The 20,942-nt window shown below is 57.2% G+C and overlaps 3 protein-coding genes and 1 long non-coding RNA gene across 7 annotated transcripts; 3 read left to right on the forward strand and 1 right to left on the reverse strand.

Annotated features, from left to right (window-relative positions):
• The first annotated feature begins 945 nt into the window (after positions 1 to 945).
• Positions 946 to 4,781, forward strand: tspan14 (tetraspanin 14). 2 transcript variants are annotated; one of them, XM_052080671.1, is made up of 9 exons: positions 948 to 1,326; positions 2,448 to 2,528; positions 2,697 to 2,747; positions 2,825 to 2,971; positions 3,216 to 3,386; positions 3,446 to 3,571; positions 3,660 to 3,710; positions 3,804 to 3,917; positions 4,424 to 4,781. In XM_052080671.1, exons 2-9 carry the CDS (start codon positions 2,448 to 2,450, stop codon positions 4,487 to 4,489), a joined length of 807 nt encoding a protein of 268 aa, XP_051936631.1. In that variant the 5' UTR covers positions 948 to 1,326; the 3' UTR covers positions 4,490 to 4,781. The 2 variants fall into 2 exon arrangements, with proteins under 2 accessions (XP_051936632.1, XP_051936631.1); XM_052080672.1 differs by lacking the exon at positions 2,697 to 2,747 and having other exon boundaries at positions 946 to 1,326.
• A 970-nt stretch (positions 4,782 to 5,751) lies between these two features.
• Positions 5,752 to 16,510, forward strand: LOC127610439 (echinoderm microtubule-associated protein-like 4). 3 transcript variants are annotated; one of them, XM_052080610.1, is made up of 24 exons: positions 5,752 to 6,283; positions 7,956 to 8,126; positions 8,494 to 8,599; positions 8,805 to 8,975; positions 9,500 to 9,634; positions 10,055 to 10,110; positions 10,224 to 10,262; positions 10,724 to 10,847; positions 11,104 to 11,253; positions 11,355 to 11,424; positions 12,018 to 12,128; positions 12,192 to 12,287; positions 12,382 to 12,516; positions 12,608 to 12,740; positions 12,873 to 13,021; positions 13,097 to 13,222; positions 13,338 to 13,469; positions 13,560 to 13,627; positions 13,703 to 13,791; positions 14,186 to 14,283; positions 14,407 to 14,494; positions 14,582 to 14,680; positions 14,752 to 14,882; positions 14,958 to 16,510. In XM_052080610.1, exons 1-24 carry the CDS (start codon positions 6,253 to 6,255, stop codon positions 15,390 to 15,392), a joined length of 2,943 nt encoding a protein of 980 aa, XP_051936570.1. In that variant the 5' UTR covers positions 5,752 to 6,252; the 3' UTR covers positions 15,393 to 16,510. The 3 variants fall into 3 exon arrangements, with proteins under 3 accessions (XP_051936570.1, XP_051936571.1, XP_051936572.1); XM_052080611.1 differs by having other exon boundaries at positions 5,753 to 6,283; positions 10,055 to 10,083; XM_052080612.1 differs by lacking the exon at positions 8,805 to 8,975 and having other exon boundaries at positions 5,753 to 6,283.
• Positions 16,511 to 16,710: 200 nt separating this feature from the next.
• LOC127610484 (uncharacterized) lies at positions 16,711 to 17,785 on the reverse strand. Its single transcript, XR_007964859.1, has 2 exons — positions 17,088 to 17,785; positions 16,711 to 17,003 (listed from the first exon to the last, which is right to left on the reverse strand). It is a non-coding gene; the product is annotated as an uncharacterized LOC127610484 (long non-coding RNA).
• Positions 17,786 to 18,331: 546 nt separating this feature from the next.
• On the forward strand, positions 18,332 to 20,579 carry mea1 (male-enhanced antigen 1). The gene is made up of 4 exons (XM_052080674.1): positions 18,332 to 18,496; positions 19,052 to 19,298; positions 19,367 to 19,472; positions 19,935 to 20,579. Exons 2-4 carry the CDS (start codon positions 19,068 to 19,070, stop codon positions 20,105 to 20,107), a joined length of 510 nt encoding a protein of 169 aa, XP_051936634.1. The 5' UTR covers positions 18,332 to 18,496; positions 19,052 to 19,067; the 3' UTR covers positions 20,108 to 20,579.
• Positions 20,580 to 20,942: the final 363 nt, after the last annotated feature.

Below are 20,942 nucleotides of genomic sequence, written 5' to 3' on the forward strand. Positions count from 1 at the left end.
AAGCTTTTTTTTTGTTTTCCTCCAGGCAAACGTCCCTTTGTGGGATGCAAACAAAAGCGCCCCAACAGAGGTCGGAGCAAGTTTGAAGCGTCGAGTTCCAAAGCGAGTCGCGAGTTCCTTTGGCAAAGTCCGGTCACGACTCGGTTCGGCCCCCTTCCGAGCGGGACGGATCACGCGGGTTTTGTCCCAGAGCGCTCCGCCAAAACCTGCGGAATTCCAAATCGACAACGTTCCCAAAAGCACGAGATCAAATGCTCCGTCCGCATCGATGCATTGCTTGTTTCTCTCTTTTTAACACCGTAGCATTTCCAATCGTCCTTTTGATGAACGACCTTTTTGGTCCACTTTGAGTCGTCCAAATCGGACTTCATTTACGAAGAAGGGCTCGCTCGCTTTGACGCCGACATTCGCCAACTTCCCCAAAGACTCGCGAGGCTCCGGCGCTCGGTGCCTCGCGAGCTTGCAAGAAGCCCTCCTTGTCGGGATTGATTTTTGGGGGGCCTTCGTAACTACAAAAAGGCAAATCAAGTACTTTCACGTTAATTCCTTCTTTGCTCCGCGCCGTGTTTTGCGTGCAAATGTGAGTGGCGAATTGCTTCGGTGATTTGAATGCAATCCATGTGTTGATTTGTTTTCTTTCATTGGAATACGCTGCCCACAATATTTGTTTTTTACTTCCTAGTCCCTTGAACATAATAACTGTGTTGAATGATGACTGATTTCTCTTTCCTTTTTACTTTTTACAGCATTTTCTGTCAAATTATTACAGTATATGTTTTATGTACAATAAACAAACCAAATCAAACGATACATCTTTCTCTCCATCACCCTCCGTGAGTGTGTGAAATTGTCGGCGTTGCGCGTAAACGGCGGCAGACGGTTGAGGCCTTTCCATCCATCCATCCACGCGGGGGCGCTAGTTGGCACCAAATGCCAACCGCCTTGCCTGAACCTCCAGCAAGAGCAAGAAGCCACTCGCTGCCAATTTGTTTTTTTTTTTATCCCTCTAGTTTTTGTTGAGGATGTGATCGAGAGATTTCTCGTTTGTTAACCGCCATAAGCTCGAAGAAGAAGAAGATTGATCGGGAGCGCCCGTTTGTCGCTCTCCTCGCGACTGGTGCTCGTCAAGCGCCGCTTTTCTGTTGAGCTTCTTTCGGCAACACTTCCTGCCGACGAGTTCCTCAAACTTTTCAGGAGGCGGAGGAAACTTAAAAACAATAAGTCCCCCCCCTCCAAAAAACCCCCCAAACAAACCCAGAAGACTTTCTCGCCGTCGTCTTGACAGCAGAAGCCAAAAGTCTGCACAGTTGTTACTCGGAACCGGAGGTGAGTTGGACCACCTTTTGTGCCTTTTCCTTGACGTACTTGTTCGGAGCTAGCTTGCTAAGGTTAGCTGCTTCCGGTGAGCTGCAAACAAAGTCGGCTTGATCAGAATAATTGTCGACTCATCATCATCATCATCATAAGTTGGATTTATGGTGATCGCTACACAATAGACGAGCCGCGTTTCTTCTTCATTTGAAATGGCAGTTTACGTTTTATTTCCGTTTGGTTTGGACAAATGTCACGACGACAAAACTCGTGGCCAAAAGTTGTCATCACAGAAAGAAAGAAAGAAAGAAAGAAAGAAAGGAGAGAGAGAGAGAGCGAGAGAGAACACGAGGTGACCGGCGCATTCTTGCCGCGGTTGTGTTTCGCATCTTGACACCGAGTCAAGTCAATTCGGGGCCAGACTTTGGAATCAGCAAGGTCGATGCGTCATCAAATTGAAATCCAGTTTCGTGATCTTCAAGTGTTCTCTTTCATTCTTGTTGAATAGTTACAAGCCAGGACAGAATTTGGAGAAGGTTTCCTGGTAAAGAGCAAATACTATCCACGCATTTTCTCAAGCGCTTTCTCTCCTCGCGAGGGTCGCGCTGGATGGAGCCTATCCCAGCTGGATCCTCTTCGGGGAGTTTTCCCCCAAACATTGTCATGTTCAAATGCACAACAACACCCCCCCCCCCCCCAACGCCCCCGCGTACTGTTTTCAAAATACAATCCAAAAATTCGATTTAAAAAAAGTCCCCCTTCATTGCATTCCTTTTCTGGATTTTAAACTTCAACGAGATGTTCGCTCCGCAACAAATATTCTTCAGCGCAAGCACTTCTTTGTCTCTCGCAAGATGTGTTCAGGGAATACAACGCAAAAAGAAAAGCAATTCTCCCCTTCGGTGCGCTTCTTTTCCGGTGTTAACTGAAAAATGAAGGGGGCGGGGGGCTGTGAGGGAGGTGCCATTTGCAGTTTCCGGTGAGATGGGGGGGCGGGGGGATTCAAGTCCGCTTCTGCACCAAATCTTCACCGGCAATCTTTGTCAACACTGAGTTTCTACCTTCACCAAACCTTTGGGCTCCGAATCCTTTTTTGCCGCTAAATGTTGCTCTTCACGCGCATCTTTGTATTGCAGATGTATTATTATCGCTATGACAACGCCGAGGTCAGCTGCTGCTACAAGTACCTCATGTTTACATACAACGTCACCTTTTGGGTGAGTTTCTCCTTCCTCTTCTCATGGGCGCCGCGAGTGTGGTCACGCGCATCCTGTTGGGCTTCAAGCGGTCCTGCCCACAGACATCCGTGAAAGCGCCGCACGCCAACGCCACCGCTCAAGCTAAGCGAAGCTCGCGCTGTGCGCGCGTGCGTGTGTGTGTTGCAGCTGGCCGGCGTGGTCTTCATCGCGGTGGCTTTTTGGGCGTGGAGCGAAAAGGTGAAAGGCAAAAGCCGAGCCGGCCGCCGGCCGGCCGAGCGGCGGGCGTCGCTCAGCCTTTTGTCTTTGTTCCTCAGGGGGTCCTGCTGGACCTGGCGCAGGTGACCCGTCTGCGAGGTTTGGACCCGGTGTGGTTGCTGCTGCTGGTGGGCGCCGTCACCTTCGTCCTGGGCTTCGCCGGATGCGTGGGAGCGCTCCGAGAAAACATCTGCCTGCTCAAGTTTGTACGTGCAAACGGAGTCGCGGGAAGGCCGACGCCACGTAGAACGTAGCCGCCGCCACCTTTGCGCCCTCGCGAGCGCCGGCGGCCGAACCGGGCCGACGGTGCCGGATGGGCAAATGGGCCCCCCCTCCCGGCGCCAAAGGACCGTTCGCGGCCCGGCCGCGCGTGTCGTAGTCGCTCGAGGCCGATTCCCCCCCCCCCCCCCAACGATTGATGGCGTTGTGTTTTGGGTGCCCGGCGGCCAGTTTTGCGGCGCCATCGGCGTGATCTTCCTGGCGGAGCTGGCGGTGGCCGCGCTGGCCCTGCTTTTTCAGAGCCAGGTGCGAGAATGGATCAACGGCTTCTTCCTGGCCAACGTCAAAGCGTACCGAGACGACATCGACCTGCAGAACCTGATCGACTCGCTGCAGAGGACGGTGAGCCAGCCGCCGCGCGCCGGCGACCTTCCGCCGTGCGTAAACCGCCGTCTTTGCAGAACCATTGCTGCGGCGCGCAGCGTCCCGAGGACTGGGACGTCAACGTTTACTTCAGCTGCAACGGAACGCATCGCAGCAGGGAGAAATGCGGCGTTCCGTTCTCCTGCTGCGTGGCCGACCCCGCCGTGAGTGGGCCCGCCCGCCGCCCGCCGCCCGCCGCCCGTCGCGCGGGCTCGCCTTTGACTCAAACGTGCGCGCCCGTGTGCTCTCCAGGACTCGGTGTTGAATACGCAGTGCGGCTACGACGTGAGAACGAAAGCCAAGGTGAGGCCCGCCGCGCTTCTCGCCGTCCGGAAAATCGCTTCCCGTTTTGTTGACCTTTGTGGTCGCTCTGTCAAATGTCGTGGTGGATTTCAGGCCGAGTGGCCGGATCACATTTATGTGAAAGGCTGCATTGCGGCGCTGGAAGACTGGTTACCCGCAAATCTTTACACGCTGGCCGTCGTCTTTGTCGTCATCTCGCTGCTGCAGGTGCGAGCGTCGCAAAGTCAACCTTTTGTCTGTCTGTCTGTCTGTGTTAAAACGCGCACACACACACACACACACACACACACACACACACACACACACACACACACACACACAGTGTTCGCCGCCCCCCCCCCTTTGAAAATGCACATTTTTTTCTCCATTCTTGAAGCTCATCAAACACAATCTGTCCACGCCCCCAAATCCTGTCAATAGAAGCCCCCTCTGACAAAAGGAAGAAAGAATTTGGCTCCATTTTCTCGAGATTGACCAGACCAAAGTTGGAACTTTCTGCAAGTGTCTTCTCCGAGCTGGCCTAGACGTAACACAGCGTGTCAGAAATGCCAAAGCGTGCAAATTGATGTTCACTTGAGCTGTGTGTGCATGTGTGCGTGTGGACAAAAGATTCTGAAAGTCAAAGACTCGGCCGTCACAAGAAACAAGTGAAAAATGTCTCCAAAAGTCGTCTTGAGTACGCTAAGGTGTAACGTCCGTGTGCTGTCCGTCAGATGGTGGGCATCTACCTGGCCAGGTCGCTCATCTCCGACATTCAAAAGGTGCGATCCTCTTACTGATTGAGGAGGCGGCGGCGGCGGCGGCGGCTCGTTGATGGCGATGGACGGCGATGACCGCTCGAGCCTTTTAGCGCCTTCTCGCCGCAGCCGTCGCGCTCCGCGGCGAAAGGCTGAAGTCACGTTCCCAAAAAAGCCGAGCGAGATCACTCGGCTGTGCGGCGCCCTTCCGAGCGAGGCGAAGGGCCGGCGTGACCTGACGTGACCCGTCGGTTTGACACACTGGATTCCCCAAGCTCCGCCCTGTGGCTCAATGTGAACCATTTGCGCCGATTAAAGCCACTTTTCCATGCGCTTCCTGCTTCCGAGTGAAGTCTCGTTGCCCGCAAAGCGTTGCGCCGTGATGATACGTGCGCCTCAATCGTAGAACATCTCCGTAACGGGAGTGACAAAGAAACGGGCTCGGCCAATCGTTTTATTGTCGCGCGTTTGGCGTCGTGCCGTGTTGGACGGAAGTGGGCGCCGAGTCACGTTTTGCTTTGAATGCTGAAATCTGAAGACATCGCGGCAGTTATTTCACAATTCCGTTTTGGTTCCATTCCTCGCTGCGGGAGGAGGCGGGGTTATGATCTCTTTTCCTGACGAGCGGTATTCCCCCAAATGAAAAGAGAGGGACGATTCTTCCAAAGAAATGGGATGCTCGTTCCAAGCCAGCGAGGGCAAGGATTTCTACGCCAACGGACCGCTCGAGCCAGCGGCTTTGGCGTTTTGCATGACTTTGTCCGGACAGTGGAAATCCCTCATTGTTCGTGACGTACAGTTGTTTCTCGCACCCCGCCCCCTTAAACAAACAAATAAATACAAATTCACATTCGTATTTGCCCCAATTTCACCTCCCTGGCCGGTATCACGAGGGACATTCATTCCTGGGGGAACACAACTGTCAATTTCCTTGTACAAAACGCATACGAGCTTGTCAAATGTTCCTCAACACAGTCGAATGCTTCGAACTGAATCGGAAGCTTGTGATTGATTACCGGTCACTGAACTGTCACTCAAACATTAACGACGGATTCCTCCGGAGGCCCGCCCACCCGCGAGGCTCGAATTGAACTGAATGGAATACAACTTTCTTGTCAAATGGCAAATGTACGGTATTACATAGAGCACCGATGACATTTCTTCCCTCTCGCTTGTGCCAAAAGGCTGGAAGCACAAACTCGTCGTGACACATTTCTCTCAACTTCATGACGTCTTTCTTGATCGATTGTTTGTACTGTACTTAGAACAAGCTTTTGCTCGATCCCCCCCCCCCTTTTTTGTTCGATTCTTGTTTGGCACAAATCGGATTCCGTAGCCCAGCTCCGAGAGTTTGACGGCCTGAAAAGGAGACTGTCATTTGAATTCAACCAACAGGGGGCGCCGCCGCCGAACGAGCCACGTCCGTTTTGAGGCGGAACCTCCCCCCGCCCCCCAACCTCCCTCGAAGTGCGCGGGCAGAAACGGAAGGGAGCGCGCTTTGCAGCCGTCCCTCGGTTCCGCCACTTTGGCTTGGTCGCTTCCTTGACTAACTGCCTCGCTTCTTTCCCGTCTCGGCGTCCTCAGCGGCCGTAGCGCGCGCGAGACTCCGGGAGAGACTCGTCGTGCCCCGCGTCGCGGAGAACGCAGAGGAGCGCGGCCCGCCCGCCCTGGAAACGCGAGCGGAAAGAGCCAAGCGGAAAGCGGAAGGCATCGGCGTTCGCTTTTCCCGGTCGGAACGCAGGTCCGCCGGGCCAGGCTGGGTCAGGCCGGGCCTCCCTCGGGCCTCCGACGTCGCCTGAGCGGAGATGGACGCGTTCGGCGGCGGCGGCAGTTTGGGTGAGTCCGCGGGTCAAAGGTCGCTCTCGCGTCTGGGAGTCGACGGGCCTGAGCGCGTGCGTCTTTCCACGTGTCACCGAGACTCCGCGCGGGCCTTCCCCCCCCCCTCTCGCCGCTGCCGCTGAACAAAACGAGCGCGTCTTCCGGTCGCGGGTCCTAAACGCCGTGGGTGATGACGTCACGATTAGCCTCAGCACAAACGACCTTTTGGTCGGTCGTCCGTCCGTCGAAAGCCGATGTGATGTGTACACTTGACGTCTCGTATCCAGTGGATCCGGTCGGGCGTCCCGGCGGCTCTGACGGCGGCCCCGCGAGATCTGCTAGCGTCCTCGCGTAGTCCCGTCCTTCGCGACTGTTCTGACATAAGCCGACGATACGACTGCCGTACCGTGTGTTTTTGCACGTCGCCGCCACGATTTGATTTTGTGCGGCGGGTAGCAAAAGTCTCGGTTCAAAAGGCCCGACCACCGCACAACCCAAGTGGAAAGACAAGTGGTCGTTCTTGAGAGGGGGAAGAAAAATGAACATTGCAACTCCTCTTGGCAGGTGCCTTCGATAAACACCAAGTCAAACGTCTCCGTAGTTGTATTGTCGGCGCATTCCTGACATTTAGTTTTTCGCCCCGAAGGCTGCCTACCGCTTGGAACCGCTTATCATTTCCTCCGCCCGGAGCGTGCGGTCTTGGCGCTAGATGGTGTCAGGGCAACTTTTTCAGACATTTGAATTCTGTCCGGTCCGATTCAGGCAAGATGAGAAGAGATTTGCCATCGTTTTGACGGTACTCGGGATCGATCTTGTTTCCATTCTGGCCTGACCTCACGTTGATCCTGAAATTGGACTTTCGTTTTAACAAAATATTCAAGCGCGTAAGACAAGAAGCCGACCGGAGAGCGTGTCCTCTCAAATCGGCGCTCCTTCTCATCCAATTCGTGACGCCCGGTCCCTCCACGAATCTCGTTTCATCCGTCGGGTCTCTCCACGTGCTGCAAGTCTTCAGCCATCTTTCTCTATGGTTGCACTGTCGGCGCATCGCCCTTCGGACATTTTTTTTCCTTCCTGACAGCAGGAGCGACTCGGTCAAGTCAAGCTTCCTTGTCAAATATGTCAAATATGTCAAATACGGCACAAATGAAATGACTTCCATCCGTGCCGCAGGAGGTGGCCCAAATACGGAGAGGGCTTCATAAATACGCGCGTGACTTGAAAACGTGGACTGAAATCCGACAGATGGAACTTGTAAATGATGTCATATCTCAATATTTGTACTTGAGACATCTTAATGTTTTATTTTGTTTTATTCAGCAGGGGCAGGCCAGTTCCGCCCGTTTCGACGGTTTGCCGCTCTTTTGGTCAAATATGCCGCGAATTGCGGGTGGAAGCGCAACCGAATGCCGGCATTTCGAGTAGCAGAAAGTGCGCAAACAAATGGAGCCGCTCACTTGCTGGTTTAGCCCGTAACGCCGAATAACCAGATGTGAAGTGAAAGTCAACAAATGACACGCGTGGGCTTTGGGGCTTGATTTCCAAAATCTGCCGTCGACGTCGAAGGCTTTCTTTTGACGGTCGTGCGGCCGTGCGGGGAAGGCGCGACGCGCTTCGGCCGGCTTTTTCTCGCTCTCCCGACTCATTCGGCATTTCAGCAAAGGGCGCGGCGTCTTTGTGCCGTTGGCAGACGACAGCGTGTCGGGCGCCAGTGCGTCGGACGTCAACGAGCGCCTTTGCGCGCTGGAGCTTCGCGTGCAGCAGCAAGAAGACGAAGTGACGGTGATGAAAGCGGCGCTGGCCGACGTTCTTCGACGTTTGGCGTCTTCGGAGGACGGCAAGAAACCGCGGGGAGGAAAAGGTACTTTGGCCGCCGCGCCCGCCCCAAATGGCGCGCCTTTACTTTGCCGCTTGAGCGAAGAGTTGAAGTTGTCCGCGGTGACGCTTGGCTCGCACCTCCGCTGAGCAAAGCGGAGGCAGACGAGCGAGGTTCCAGCTGAGGTGGTTGCATGTTGTTGGCTCGCCACGGGATGGCGCCAAATTCCACACAAGCTACCTCGACTTGCTCCGGGAAGAGCGCGAAAACGTTTTTGTACATTGAGGGGGGGAGGGCGGGTGGAAACCCCACAGCATTTCCGAGCATGAAGGTTGCGCTTTTGACCGCCATTTGAAGGGCGCGAATGTCACCGCGGCGGTTCCGCGCGTCTTCTTTTGCTCCCGTCCTTCAGGCGGAGCCTCTTCCAACTCGTGCATCAGCAACGGAGCGACATCTGCTCGAAAGAGAGACTCCGCCGCCATCACCAGGAAGGAAACCGTCTCCTCGGCCATGAAGAGGTAAGCCGCCGATGACCGTTGAGCGGGCTGCTCGTCGCGGAGAAGCGGCCGTCGACTCTCGCCTCCGTCGTTGGGCCGTGACTCGCTTTCATGGCCGGGATCTCTTTTGCACTCGAACCGCCGTTGGCTTGCGCCAACTCGGTTCGGGGGGGGTTGAATTGTGGGAAAGCGCGAGTCCACAATGAAGCCGCGTGCGTGTTCGCAGCGGAGCGGCGGCGGATCCCAGAAAGGAGGCGCCGGCCGTCCGTCGATGTCCCTCGGAGGAGATCCACCAACGGGAGGAAGCCGCCCCCTCCCCCGCGCACCCCCACAATCCCCCGGGTCCGCAGAGAGCCCAGCCTGGCGACGCCAGTAAAAGCCAGGCGGCCCCCAACAGGTGTGCCCCCCCCCCCCTTTTTGTCTGAGCTCAGCTGTCGCTCGGCCGGCCCGGCCCGAGAAGACCGCGCCTCTCCTAACCTTCCCGACTCCTCCCCCTCTCACCTCCTTCCCCCTGTGGCTCCTCCCCTTCCGCGCCGCCCGGGCTCCTTGCCGTCGGAGCGTAACCTCGGCCTGCTTGGGGCTCACTGACCGCATGTCCCCCCCTCCCCTCTGCCACGCTGTCTCTCCCGCTGGCTTGTGTGCGGGCACTCGTCGGTCAGTCGCTCGAGGACCCGAGTTCTCGCCGTTTTTTGCGAGTAAATCTCGCACTACGAGCGCCCATTTGATTGGCTCAGGCCAGTCAGAGGTTGCGCTTCAGCCAGCTCCGCCTTGACCCGCCGGCCAGGCCGGGGGCGCTTGCTCTCGAACCCTGACCCCGTTCTTTGTCGCCGGCGCGCTCTGCGCTTCGGCAGGCCCGGTCTGCACCTCGGGATCGAGCGCTCCTCTCGCCCCTCACCGAAAGTGCGTGTGCGTGTGTGTCAGGGCTCCGAGGCGCTCCGCCGGCGTGGAGCGTTCCCACAGCAGCACCTGGGACACGTCCGACGACAACCGCGGCAAGTTGGTCAAAGCGGCGTCGACCTCCAAACTCCTCGCCAAAGTGGCGAAAAATGCAGACAGGTACGTGCGCCGCGAGGCCGGCCGACGCTTTGTGTTTCCCCGCCCCCGACGGTCGGACGGGCGGAAAAAGAAGCGCTCGCTCTTGGAAAACGAAAACGACCGCAGGCCGGGCGTTTTGGGCGTCGGCTCCGACCGTACGCCGCTCAAGTGTCCTCGGGAACGACGCGGCGGGCCTTTGAATTGCCTCCGGGGCGCGTTTGAAATGGAGAAATGGGCGTCGGCTTGCTTGTGGGGATGTAGAGCTGTTGGGAGAGGGGGGGGGGTCCTCTTTTCGTTTGACTCAACAGCACTTTCAGGGCCATTTTCAGGTGCGAGAAGTGCTCTGGAAATGAAGTTTGAGCGATGGATTGAAAACGCCGGCCGCTTGTCCCGTTGCTCCCGCACGCACACTTTGATGCTCTTTGTTTGTTTGGCTTGCAGGCACAAAGAGGCTGCGCTGGCGAGTCAAGGTAACGGCTTGATTTTGTCCAATCCAAGTACGTACGTCGTCATCCTCGCGCTTCTCACGTCGCGTTTTGTTGGCCGTGCACGCTCGCGGCGGCGTGTCGCTCTCGGTTGCTTGTTCAGTGACGATGTCGTTGTCTCGCAGCGGCCAAAATGTCGACTCGGGAGAAAAACAGCCAGGCGGGTAAGTGCCGAGCAGCGGCGCGGCCGGCTAGCGGGCTAACCGGCCGAGCCTCCGGCATGCTAATGTTTTGCGAGGGGGGGGGGGGCAATCTGCGTCTTTGTCTCTCTGGCACTCTCTCGCCCGTCCCTCTCTGCATCCGCGCTGGGCGTCTCGCCGCCGCCACGCCCGCTCTGTGTGATGTGCCGCCGTTGTTGTGGCCGGGGCGGGCGGGCCGGCTTGAGCGAGCGCTCGCATTCCCTCCCTCTCGTCGGTTGGCACGCGCGAGCGGGTGTTTCTGCGGCTGCCTCGTCCTCACTTGGATTTGCTTGGCCTCGCTTGTCTGTCGCATTGGCGTGCAACCCGCTGATTGAAATTCATCCCATCCTTGGTTGAGTTTTGGCAGTGATGTTGCAAGGTTTGGGGGAGATTTGCGCCTCAATCTTTGACGCTCAAGCTGTCTCTGTGTGTGTGTGCTGGCGCAGAGGGAAACCACATCAAGATGTTCATGCGGGGACGCCCCATCACCATGTTTGTGCCCTCAAACGTGGAAAACTACGAGGACGTCCGCACAGAACTTCCTTCTGAGAAGCTGAAGCTGGAATGGGTGTATCCTTTGCGCGCTCGGCCACACCTGCCCGTTTCCCGAGTGCCCTCACAATCGCGCGCTGCTGACAATGTCCGCGGTTGCCGCTCCGGGTCTAGAGAAACATTTGAATCCTTGCACTTCCATTTTCAGCTTTAAAACTACCCCCCCCCCCAAAAAAAAAATGTAGTCCTTGGTATTTAGACGCGATGGCAAGCGCAAGGTCACGACGCGAGGTGCTAGCGGCCGGCGGCTCTTCCTTGACCGGCGAGCCTTCAGCTACGGGTACCGCGGGCGGGACTGCCGCGCCAACGTGTGCCTGCTTCCCACCGGAGAGATGGCGTACTTTGTCGCCTGCGTGGTGGTCCTGTTCAACTCGGCCGAACGAACCCAGAGGCACTACCTGGGACACACGGACTGCGTCAAGTGGTGAGGTGCCCGGCGCTCGTCCGGCGCTCGCCCGGCGCTCGGCCCGCTTTCATCTCAACCGTCTCCCCCCTCTCTTTGGCTCCCCGCGTCTCTCCCGCAAGTCTGGCCGTTCATCCCGACAGGATCCGCATCGCCACGGGGCAAATCGCCGGCGTGGACAAAGACGGGCGGGTGAGCCGACTCGTCGCTTCGACAACGAAAAGAGCGCCGGCCGGCCGTGTCTTCTCGCCAGAACGTCGCGCCGCCAAATGCCGCCAGCGAGAGAGTCGCACCTTAGCGAGGCGCTCCGCAATGTCCAAAGTGCCAAAAGGAAGGCGGGCCAAATCCATCTTTGTCCCACCCGGATGATTTCCTTTCCATCCAAATCTGAGTCGCGTTTTCCGAAAATCAGGAAAAGCGCCTTGGGGGGCCTTTTTGGGGGGGGAAATGCAACCTTGACTTGAGTTGGTGACAGTGAGTTGAAAGTGACACACGCTGAGCACGTTATTTTGGCATGTGCGCGTTTGTCTTCTTTTTGTCAGCTCTTGGGCGAGGTTGCAAAAGATCGGAAAGTTTTTTTTTTTTTCTTTCCTTGTCACAAAGACAAATTGGGAAGACTTTGTGACCTCGAAGGAAAAGGTCCATATCGCGCGTGGCTTGCGCCGCTGTTCGCAGCCCCGAAATGTTTTTGGGGGCCGGGCCGCGTTCTCTGGCAGAAGACGATCCCGGCCGTGGCGTTGTGTCGCCGCGGTTCTCTTCACCGAACGAATGCTTTCGCCGGGCAGGCGGTGGCGCCGCACGTGCGCGTCTGGGACAGCGTCAGCCTGGCCACGCTGCAGATCGTCGGCTTGGGGACCTTCGAGCGCGGCGTGGGCTCCTTGGCCTTCTCCAAAGCCGTGAGTGGCGAGCGCGGGACGCGGCGCCGAGCGCGGCTTCTCAGCCCTCTCTTGTCGCCTCAGGACTCGGGCCAGCATCTGAGCGTGGTGGACGACTGCAACGACCACATGTTGACCGTCTGGGACTGGCAGAAGAAGACCAAGATGGCCGAGATCAAGGTGCCCGGAGGCCGCCCCCCCCCCCCCCCCCCCCCTCCCCTGAGGCTCTTTTGCGTCCTTCCTCACCTTTGTCTCCCGCGGCGGCGCTTTGCAGACGACCACCGACGTGGTCCTGGTGGTGGACTTCCACCCCGCCGACCCCAACACCATCATCACCTGCGGGAAGTCTCACATCTTCTTCTGGGCCTGGAGCGGCACCTCGCTGGCTCGGAAGCAGGGCATCTTCGGGGTAGCTTCCTCCTCCTCCGCCGTCGAAAATTGAGCGGAAGAAACGCGGTCCTCTGCGACGCTTGCCGTTTTTGGCCCATGTGGTTGGACAGAAATATGACAAGCCCAAGTTCGTCCAGTGTCTGGCCTTCCTGAACAACGGAGACATTCTGACCGGAGACTCGGGAGGTGTCCTGCTGGTGTGGACCAGGAGCGCCGCCGAGACTTCTGGGAAAGGACCGAGAGGTGAGGGCCGAGTGCCGCCTGGCCCCGAGCTCCCGACCGGATGCCTTTTTGCTCACTTTCTTTTTACAACATGTCGAGAAGAAAAGTTGCGCCGCGCCGTTTTGCTTTTCATTTTCTTGTTTTGCGGCGCAGCCTTTCAGATCAGCCGTCAGGTGAAAGCTCACGAGGGCAGCGTCTTCTGCCTGTGCCAGATGAGAAGCGGCACCCTGCTGAGCGGAGGAGGAAAAGACCGCAAGATCATCCTGTGGGACCACCACGTCCGAGCCGAGCGAGACGTCGAGGTGGAGCGAGCGAGCGCGCGCGCACGCACGCATCGTTGTCACTCGTGACATTTCACGCCGCGTTGACGTCTGAAGGTTCCAGAGCAATACGGAAGCATCCGGGCCGTGTCCGAAGGGGAGGGGGATGAGTTTCTGGTGGGCACGTCACGCAACTTTATCCTCCGAGGGACCTTCCACGACGGCTTCACGGTGGAAGTGCAGGTAAGGGCCGCCGCCGTCGCCGCTTCCAGCGATACGGCGGAAATGCTCAAAAGCGGCGGCGAGGCACCCGGGCCATCTTTCCGCTTCCGCGCGTGACGGCCGCGGCTGTCTTCAGGGTCACACGGACGAGCTGTGGGGCTTGGCGGCGCACCCGTCCAAAGATTTGTTCCTGACGTGCGCCCAGGACCGTCTGGTGTGCCTGTGGAATTCCACCGATCACAAGCTGCGCTGGAGTCGCAGCGTGGAGGTCAGCCAGCCACCGCGCGGCGCTCTCCCCGTGACGCCGCGTCCGGCCCGGCGTCTTTGTTGTCCACTGACGGTTGCGCCCCTCCCGCAGGAACACGGCCACTGCGCCGACTTCCACCCCGCCGGACGAGTGGTGGCCATAGGAACGCATTCGGGAAAGTGAGTGTCGCGGGCGGGGGCCTGGCCGGCCCCGCGGGCGCGGCTGACGTCTGTGTCTGTGCGCCCGCGTCTCAGGTGGTTCGTGCTGGACGCCGAGACCACAGACCTGGTCGCCATCCACACGGACGGCAACGAGCAGCTGTCCGTCATGCGCTTCTCCGTAGGTGGGTGGAGTCAATTTGCTGAAATGGCCCGGTGACAACATCCGGGGGGCGGGGTCGCTGACGACCCCACTCGTTGATGGAATCGCGAATCGGGCGATAGGTTCTCTTGGCCGCGGCTGATCTGAAAGCGATACAAATGCATTGCATTCTATCGGCTCACGACATTGTTGAATCGAGATGGATTTTAGCGGCCGACTGTGATTGGCCAAGGCGCCAAGATTTGGAACTTGCATTTCAAAAGAAAAGCGCAAATGCCAGAATGGGGCGCAGGACCACCGCCGCGCCGTGAGGCGAGGCGTGCCGGCCCATGTGGGAAACGCCGCGCCTTGCGCTCGAAGTGCAGAATATGACGGCCGCGGCGTGTCCACCTGTGTGTGTGTGTGTGCACGCGCAGACGGCACTCTGCTGGCGGTGGGATCCCACGACAACTTCATTTACGTGTACAGCGTGGCCGACCAAGGACGAAAGTACAGCCGATACGGAAAGTGCTCGGTAAGTCGCGAGGCCGCCTCGCCGGGTAGCCTCGGCCACCCGCGGCTCCCAAAGCGTCTCCTGCGGCCGTTTGAAGGAACAAAGTCGCGACGCGTACTGATGAGTCGTCCTCCTTCTTTCCAGGGTCACTCCAGTTACATCACACACTTGGATTGGTCGCCCGACAACAACTTCATCATGTCCAACTCCGGCGACTACGAGATTCTCTACTGTCAGTGTGCACATGTTGCCGCGCGCGCGTCACACTTGACCACTTTTTCCTCACTGGCTTCCTCTCCTTCTCCTTCTCCTCATTCAGGGGACGTTCCGAACGGCTGCAAATACATCCGAAATCGCTCCGAGTGCAAAGACATCGACTGGGCCACGTACACGTGCGTGCTGGGATACCACGTCTTCGGTTCGTGCGCCGGGGTCCCCCGCGCGTCCCAGCGAGCCGCAGGCTTTGCGCTGAAGCTTTTTGTGCGTCAGGCGTGTGGCCGGAGGGCTCGGACGGGACCGACATCAACGCCGTGATCCGCTCGCACAACAGGAAGGTGCTGGCGCTGGCCGACGACTTCTGCAAAGTTCACCTCTTCTCGTACCCGTGCGCCACCGCCAAGGTAAGCCCCGGCGACCGCGCCCGGCCCGCCGCCGCCGTCCCGCTGACGCCGTTCTCCCCGCGCGTCGGACCGCAGGCTCCCAGCCACAAGTACAGCGCTCACAGCAGTCACGTGACCAACGTCAGCTTCCTGCACGACGACCGTCACCTGATCTCCACGGGCGGGAAGGACACCAGCATCCTACAATGGCGCCTGGTCGACAAGGCCAATCCGCCGCCGGGCGACGGGCCGCCGGATTCTTCGCCCCCGCCTCTTCTCGAGTCCGCTTCGCAAAGTCCCCGAGACGCTTTGGAGCCCGGCGACGCGGCCGCACGCGGCGACGACAACAGGGTCGCGGCCGATGACGACGGACCGCTCGCGCCCGATGCCGCGGCGGCTCCCCCTGATGACGACGCGGCGGCGCGCGGCGACCGCAACCTAGTCGATGGCGACGCGGCCGCCCCTGATGACGACGGGCCGCCGGCGTCGGATGACGGTGCGGCCGCGCCGCCGCTCACGCCTCCTTCGTAAGCCACCCGCGAGGCAAACGTCGGCGACCGTCGGGCGTCCCTGCCTCATTTCAACCGTTTTGGAACCATCCTCGGGCTCGGCTCGCCGATCAAACGCGGCCGACTCGGTGCCGGTCGAGCGGGACTGTGTCAATGGCGTTTTGCAGGCTTGCGGTTGCAAACGTCTCTCGTGCGCTTCCGTGTGGAGTTTTCACGTAGTTGGCATTAGGCGAGCAAGTTGTCATTGCGCTTCCACATTCCAAAAACCTTTGCGGCCGTCGGGCCCGGTCGACGCATAAACATTCTTTCAACCTTCCGAGATTGTCGATCTGTGACGCGGCGCGCGCGCCAAGACGGAAAGTTAAGCCGGTTTGGTGCCGCTCAATGCGGTCGCCGCGGAACACCGAAGATTCCGTTTCGGCGCCAACCTCGTCCTTTGAGGCTAAAATGACCAAGAAGAAGACCCCAACCTTGAACAGGACATACTTTGCTTTCGTTTCTGGGCGCTTCCCTGATTGGCTGCATTCCGTTAGCGTCACACTTGACCGAGTCAAATGACTTGAGGGGCTTTGGCGCGTAAATGTATTTTCGATGATTCAAGGTTGTCGGGACAAATCCACTCTGAACACACACACACACACACGCACACCTTGGACAGATTGTGCGTTCATCCCGAAGCTGAAATGTTGCGTGGGTTTGACGGCGGCATCCGAAAGGCGGCTGCTTCCGTCACGCTACGACGGGAATTGAAATGGAGGAACACTGCCAGTCACCGGACTCGGGTGGCCGGCGCTTGTGCTAAAACGTTGTCTTCTTGCTATCATGTTGAACGCCCGTGAGCCGATCCATCTGCCAATTTCCTGCCCTTCACAGACCGCAAAGGTGATTTTGCCCTAGCTTGTTCATCTGCCTCGAGGGCGCCTACCCTTTTTTTTTTTTTTGTTGGGTGGACGGTGTGCGCTGGGTTCTACAATTGCACCTTTTTGTTATTGGGCCACCACGAGCCATGTTTCGGTGGAAGTGACAAAATGTCACTTGCCCCGTTTCCCCATTTAATATGATCAGTTTTTGTTGAGTCCTTCCTTTTATTTGCATGGTATTTTTTTTTTTCTCTCAGTATAAAATCTAACTTTGACATTTTCTGGTCTTGATATATTGTTGACGCCTTTCCATACGGAAGGATTGAAGCCGACGTGCCCAATGATGGTGCCGACGTCATGCTTACCAGTGTTCAAATAGCCCGTTCAACGGTTCGCTTCAAAAAGGAGGGGCTAGGGCCGTTCATTTCAGCCCAAACCATGGAGAGGGGTGGGGGGGAGAACACACTCGAGTTGAGCAGGTTCATTCGTGTCACTCCTCTAACACAGAATAATAAGGAGCGTGACGCTTTATTGGATTGAATGGTCGATTCGTGTGTCATTTCATCGCGATGCTTTTGCCTCCACACGTTTTTGAACGACGTCGACGAGCCGGAAGAAGCTCTTACGCGTCGATCAAGAAGTGAGACGAGCGGGCGGCCTGTCGCGCTCGTTTATTGGCCGACGGGCTCACGCGTTGCACAGGGAGCCGTGGCAACACGTCCATCCGGGACGGGAGCACTTGTCCAACGTCACGCAGCCCTTCTCGCCGTTGTCTGCGCGGCAAAGCGCCAAAAGAAGCACAAAGTCAAAACGTCTGATGCGCCTTACTTTGTCGCCGGTGTGCGATGACTTCGAACCTCTGGTGTAGCACGCCTGCTGTACTTCACCCCGACACGTCAGGACGGGCGGCTGCATATTCAGCGGGTCCAAACTGAAACAGTCGATGCTAAATTCCGCTGCGGGGACGCACACAAGCGGTGGAACTCTTTGAACGGGACACGCGATAACACGTCCGAGTCCGAGAAGCGCAAAAGAAACCTGAACAGAGGGGCAGCAGCAGTAGCAGCAGCGGGAACAGGAACGGCTTCATGCTGGGTCGCTGTACACGAGCGGGAAGCTGCAAAATGGCTCAAAGGAGGCAAAGTGGAACTATTTATTCTCTGTCCCGACGCACGCGCTCACACACTCGCATCGTATAGGCTGCTCGCGGGTCAGTTACTTTATTTAACCTTTGCTCTGTTTGGTCAGTTTGATACGGTAGCCCTTCGGGGCAAATCGACACGCACACAAATTGCAAACAAGAACTCATTACGAAACACGCATGAAAATAAAAAAAAATCACAAACAAGAAAAAAAGAACGGCAAAATAAACAAGCACACAAGAAAAAGGACTCCCAAGCGCTCTCGTACGCTGCCTCCATTTCTACGACGCGCGCACTTAACCAAGGAGCGTAGGATGGAGTGTCGGAATTGGAAGTTGGTCTAAATCGGTAGTGCGGACTACAAGAACGCGTCTCATTTTGATGACGTTTAGGCCATGTCGACTCTTGGTAACCAAATAATTCTAGATAAATAAATATTGACAGCGTGTTGTGCGGGAGTTTATTTTTGTCGCCGAAAAAGAGAAAACCTTGCACTATTGAACAGCAATGAACCGCCGTTCCTGTGAAATCGTTCACCAAGCAAAAAAATAAAAATACAGGACGTTCACTTTACGCAACGAGTTCTTCAACTTTCGTTCATTGAACTCGTTCAGGCACAACACTGCCCTAACCCTATCTTCAAACTCTACTTTGAAACCCTAACACTAATTTAAAACCATCTGCTTTTCATTCCCGTCTCTGTTTACAGGACCCATTTGAAAGGCCGGCTGTGCGGATGGAAGTCTTCCCGAGCCTTTGCCTCTTTCCGTGGTTGATGGCCCGAAATCTAGTCTCGTCGACCAACAAGACCATGAAAAATGCGGTGGACGGGTGCAGTGCCGGGCACGGGTAATTCACGCGCACTCCAAATGTTGTTCGACGTCGACAAACACTGTTTTGTTTGAATGAATATTACTTTGGCAAAGGGTTGAGAGATTTTTTTTCTTCATTGCAGCAGTTCGTCGCCGTTGAGCTTTGTGACGCCGTACTCGGGCAAAGGCGGTACGGGCGCGTTGCGATGACGTAGGGGCGGGCGTCTACGTCAAAACAGTCCACGACTCCGCGCCAGTAACGCGTCTTGGCAGCTCCTCGCCCACCGACGGGACGTTTGGCAAACACGACAGGTGAGTCGAGCAAAGTTCCATTTTGCAGTCGTGTCGGCGTCACCCGGGCTACGTCGCGCGGCATGAACATCGCGGAGTCCAGGCGCCGGTTAGCACTTAGCTTCGGTGGCGCCATGCAAACAAGCAAGCTAAAGTGCACTCGTTTGGACTCCGAGGCTCTCTTCGGATTCTCCTTTCGGCTTCCCAACTTTTCTTTCGTGCGACTAGACGCGCAAATACTCGGAACATAGGTCGTTGCAACCGTACAAATGCACGTTTCGCCAAGTTCACTTCGAACATGGTCGACAAGGGGGGAAGACGCGTTACCCACACGTCTCAACGGCAAGCAATAGACCCCCGATGAACTCCACAGACGTCGCGAAGAGATTTGAGAGTTCGGCGCCAGATGCGGAGGCCTCACCGACGCGGTGTCGTCGTCGTCGCCCCCCCCCCCCTCCCCGTAGACCGCTGGCCACGCGTCGTGAACATGATCAGTGAATTCACGTGAATGATGAACCGAGGCGATGAATAATAATGACACGATTCAAGGTCATTTGAGCAGCTGCCTCCCCACAGCGGTGGCCCTCCCGCCATGGGACCAGAGCGAGTTTTCCCACCTTGCGAGGATGACGACAAGAGCCCGCATGATGGAGACGCAGTCGGAGCGGCGGCGTGGAGCGGCGGCGAGGAGGATCAGGAGGGCGAGGGACCGGCCCAAGAGGTGCCCGCAGATGAGGACGGGGGGGCGGGCTACTCCTACCAGCCCCTGAGTCAGGACGGGGACGACGCCGCGCGGGACGGGAATCTCCAGCGGAGGATGGAGGTCGGAGCCGGCCCGGAGCCGACTTTGACTTGCGAGTCTTGGTGTCATGGCATGTTTTTGTGGCGCAGGTGATGGGTTTGCACCTCCCCGAGGCCCCGTCCTCCGACAGCGACGAAGACGACCCCGACGGCACGGCCGCCGAGAGGAGCCGCGCCTCCATCCCCATGGATGCCGGTCAGTCCGCCTTTTTTATCATCGCGAGGAAGGAGGAGACGCTCTCACCCAGGCGGGAAAAGCCGCAGCCGCAAAAAAAATCGAGTTCCCCCAAATCTCCTTGCGATGATTTGGGACCGTGTGAATGAACGAATGCACTCATCCGGCGCTCTGGAGTCACTGCGCGGAAATGGCGATTTTTAGTGATTTCTAAATCGGCCGAAGCGGCTGGTGAATCTGGGCGGTTCCCCCGCCCAAAGACCCGTCGTCCCGACCGGGCCTGCGATCGGAAACGGCGCTTTGTCGGCTTGTCCCGAGGCGATCGCGTCTGCGGATTCCATCGTTGCATTTTTCTTCCTTGCTCGAGTCTCTCGGGGCCGACGACGAACGCAACCGTTCCCTCAAAGCCGACTCCGCAATGGCTACGACGCCATCCGGCTTGGCGGTGGAGATGCCAACGTGTCTTGTGTTGTTCTCCCGCAGCCCACGTGGAGCTGGTGAAGAAGACCATGGCGGCGGTGGCTCTGCCCTCGCCGGGCGTGCCGGCGTGGGCGCGGGAGATCTCCGACGACCAGTGGGAGGACGTCGTTCGGCGCACGCTGAGCGACCGTCGGGCCGCCGCCGGCCTGCGGCGCGCCGGCCTCGACGCCACCTGAGGAAGAGCCTGCCTTGTGCTCTTTGATGTTCCACCTGGCTAACGCGCACGTGACAAACATCAAGATTGACTGAGCTTCCTTTGATGAGTTAGTGTGTTTCATCCACTTGATTTTCTCTTGTCTCTGTTTGCATTTGATGCTAACATGTTGCGGCCAAACAACACACACACACACACACACACACAAAATGAACACGTGGTAAATGTCATGCGTTAACATGCTAAGATTGACTTCTGGGTCAGGTGACCGGCAGATTGCATCTTCCAAATCAAAGTTAACAGGTACACACACACACATATACATCTATAGATAGATTAGATTCGAAAACAGGCCAGAGACTCTGCCAGTGAGCGACCAGCGGAAGGAATTGCTCAATTTTGCCGGGCCACATGTGCCACAATCAAACTTGTCACATTCAAATGAGAAACTCGGCACGTTACGATGTGATGCTTAATACGTTCCGATCACGTTCTGTGATGTCACTTTTTTTCCCCCTGCTCTGGCAGCAGTATGCTTGTGTCGCTTTTCACACGGCCGAAGAAAGTGCCATTAAAAACTTGATTTCCCCTCTGCTCGTTGACACCCTCTTGGGAGCCTTTTTGCAGCAGCGAAAACAACAATGGCATTCGCAACGAATTCTTTGCTGTCATACGACTAGCTGTTGGATGATTTAGGTATTCATTCCAAATTCGTCCACGTATCAACTCATGTTGAATGATCTACCTCAAAGCCACTCTCTCCGAAGGCCTGTGTGTGTCTCCCTCCGGTGGACACACCGCGCCATCGCACCCTTCCAAACCGTTTGAAATGTCGGAAGGTGCGCTTTGTGGTCGTC

This window comes from Hippocampus zosterae, chromosome 11 (genome assembly GCF_025434085.1).
Source record: "Hippocampus zosterae strain Florida chromosome 11, ASM2543408v3, whole genome shotgun sequence".
Classification (NCBI taxonomy): Eukaryota; Metazoa; Chordata; class Actinopteri; order Syngnathiformes; family Syngnathidae; genus Hippocampus; species Hippocampus zosterae.

Bases quoted from the DNA above. Each gene is read 5' to 3' on its own strand.
- tspan14 (XM_052080671.1), top strand. From the start codon at position 2,448: ATGTATTATTATCGCTATGACAACGCCGAGGTCAGCTGCTGCTACAAG. The intron at 2,972-3,215 runs GTACGTGCAAAC...CCCGGCGGCCAG, and splicing joins ACATCTGCCTGCTCAAGTTT to TTTTGCGGCGCCATCGGCGT. The intron at 3,387-3,445 runs GTGAGCCAGCCG...CCGTCTTTGCAG, and splicing joins TCGACTCGCTGCAGAGGACG to AACCATTGCTGCGGCGCGCA.
- LOC127610439 (XM_052080610.1), top strand. From the start codon at position 6,253: ATGGACGCGTTCGGCGGCGGCGGCAGTTTGG. The intron at 8,600-8,804 runs GTAAGCCGCCGA...GCGTGTTCGCAG, and splicing joins GTCTCCTCGGCCATGAAGAG to CGGAGCGGCGGCGGATCCCA. The intron at 8,976-9,499 runs GTGTGCCCCCCC...CGTGTGTGTCAG, and splicing joins AGCCAGGCGGCCCCCAACAG to GGCTCCGAGGCGCTCCGCCG.
- mea1 (XM_052080674.1), top strand. From the start codon at position 19,068: ATGGGACCAGAGCGAGTTTTCCCACCTTGCGAGGATGACGACAAGAGC. The intron at 19,299-19,366 runs GTCGGAGCCGGC...TTTGTGGCGCAG, and splicing joins ATCTCCAGCGGAGGATGGAG to GTGATGGGTTTGCACCTCCC. The intron at 19,473-19,934 runs GTCAGTCCGCCT...GTTCTCCCGCAG, and splicing joins CTCCATCCCCATGGATGCCG to CCCACGTGGAGCTGGTGAAG.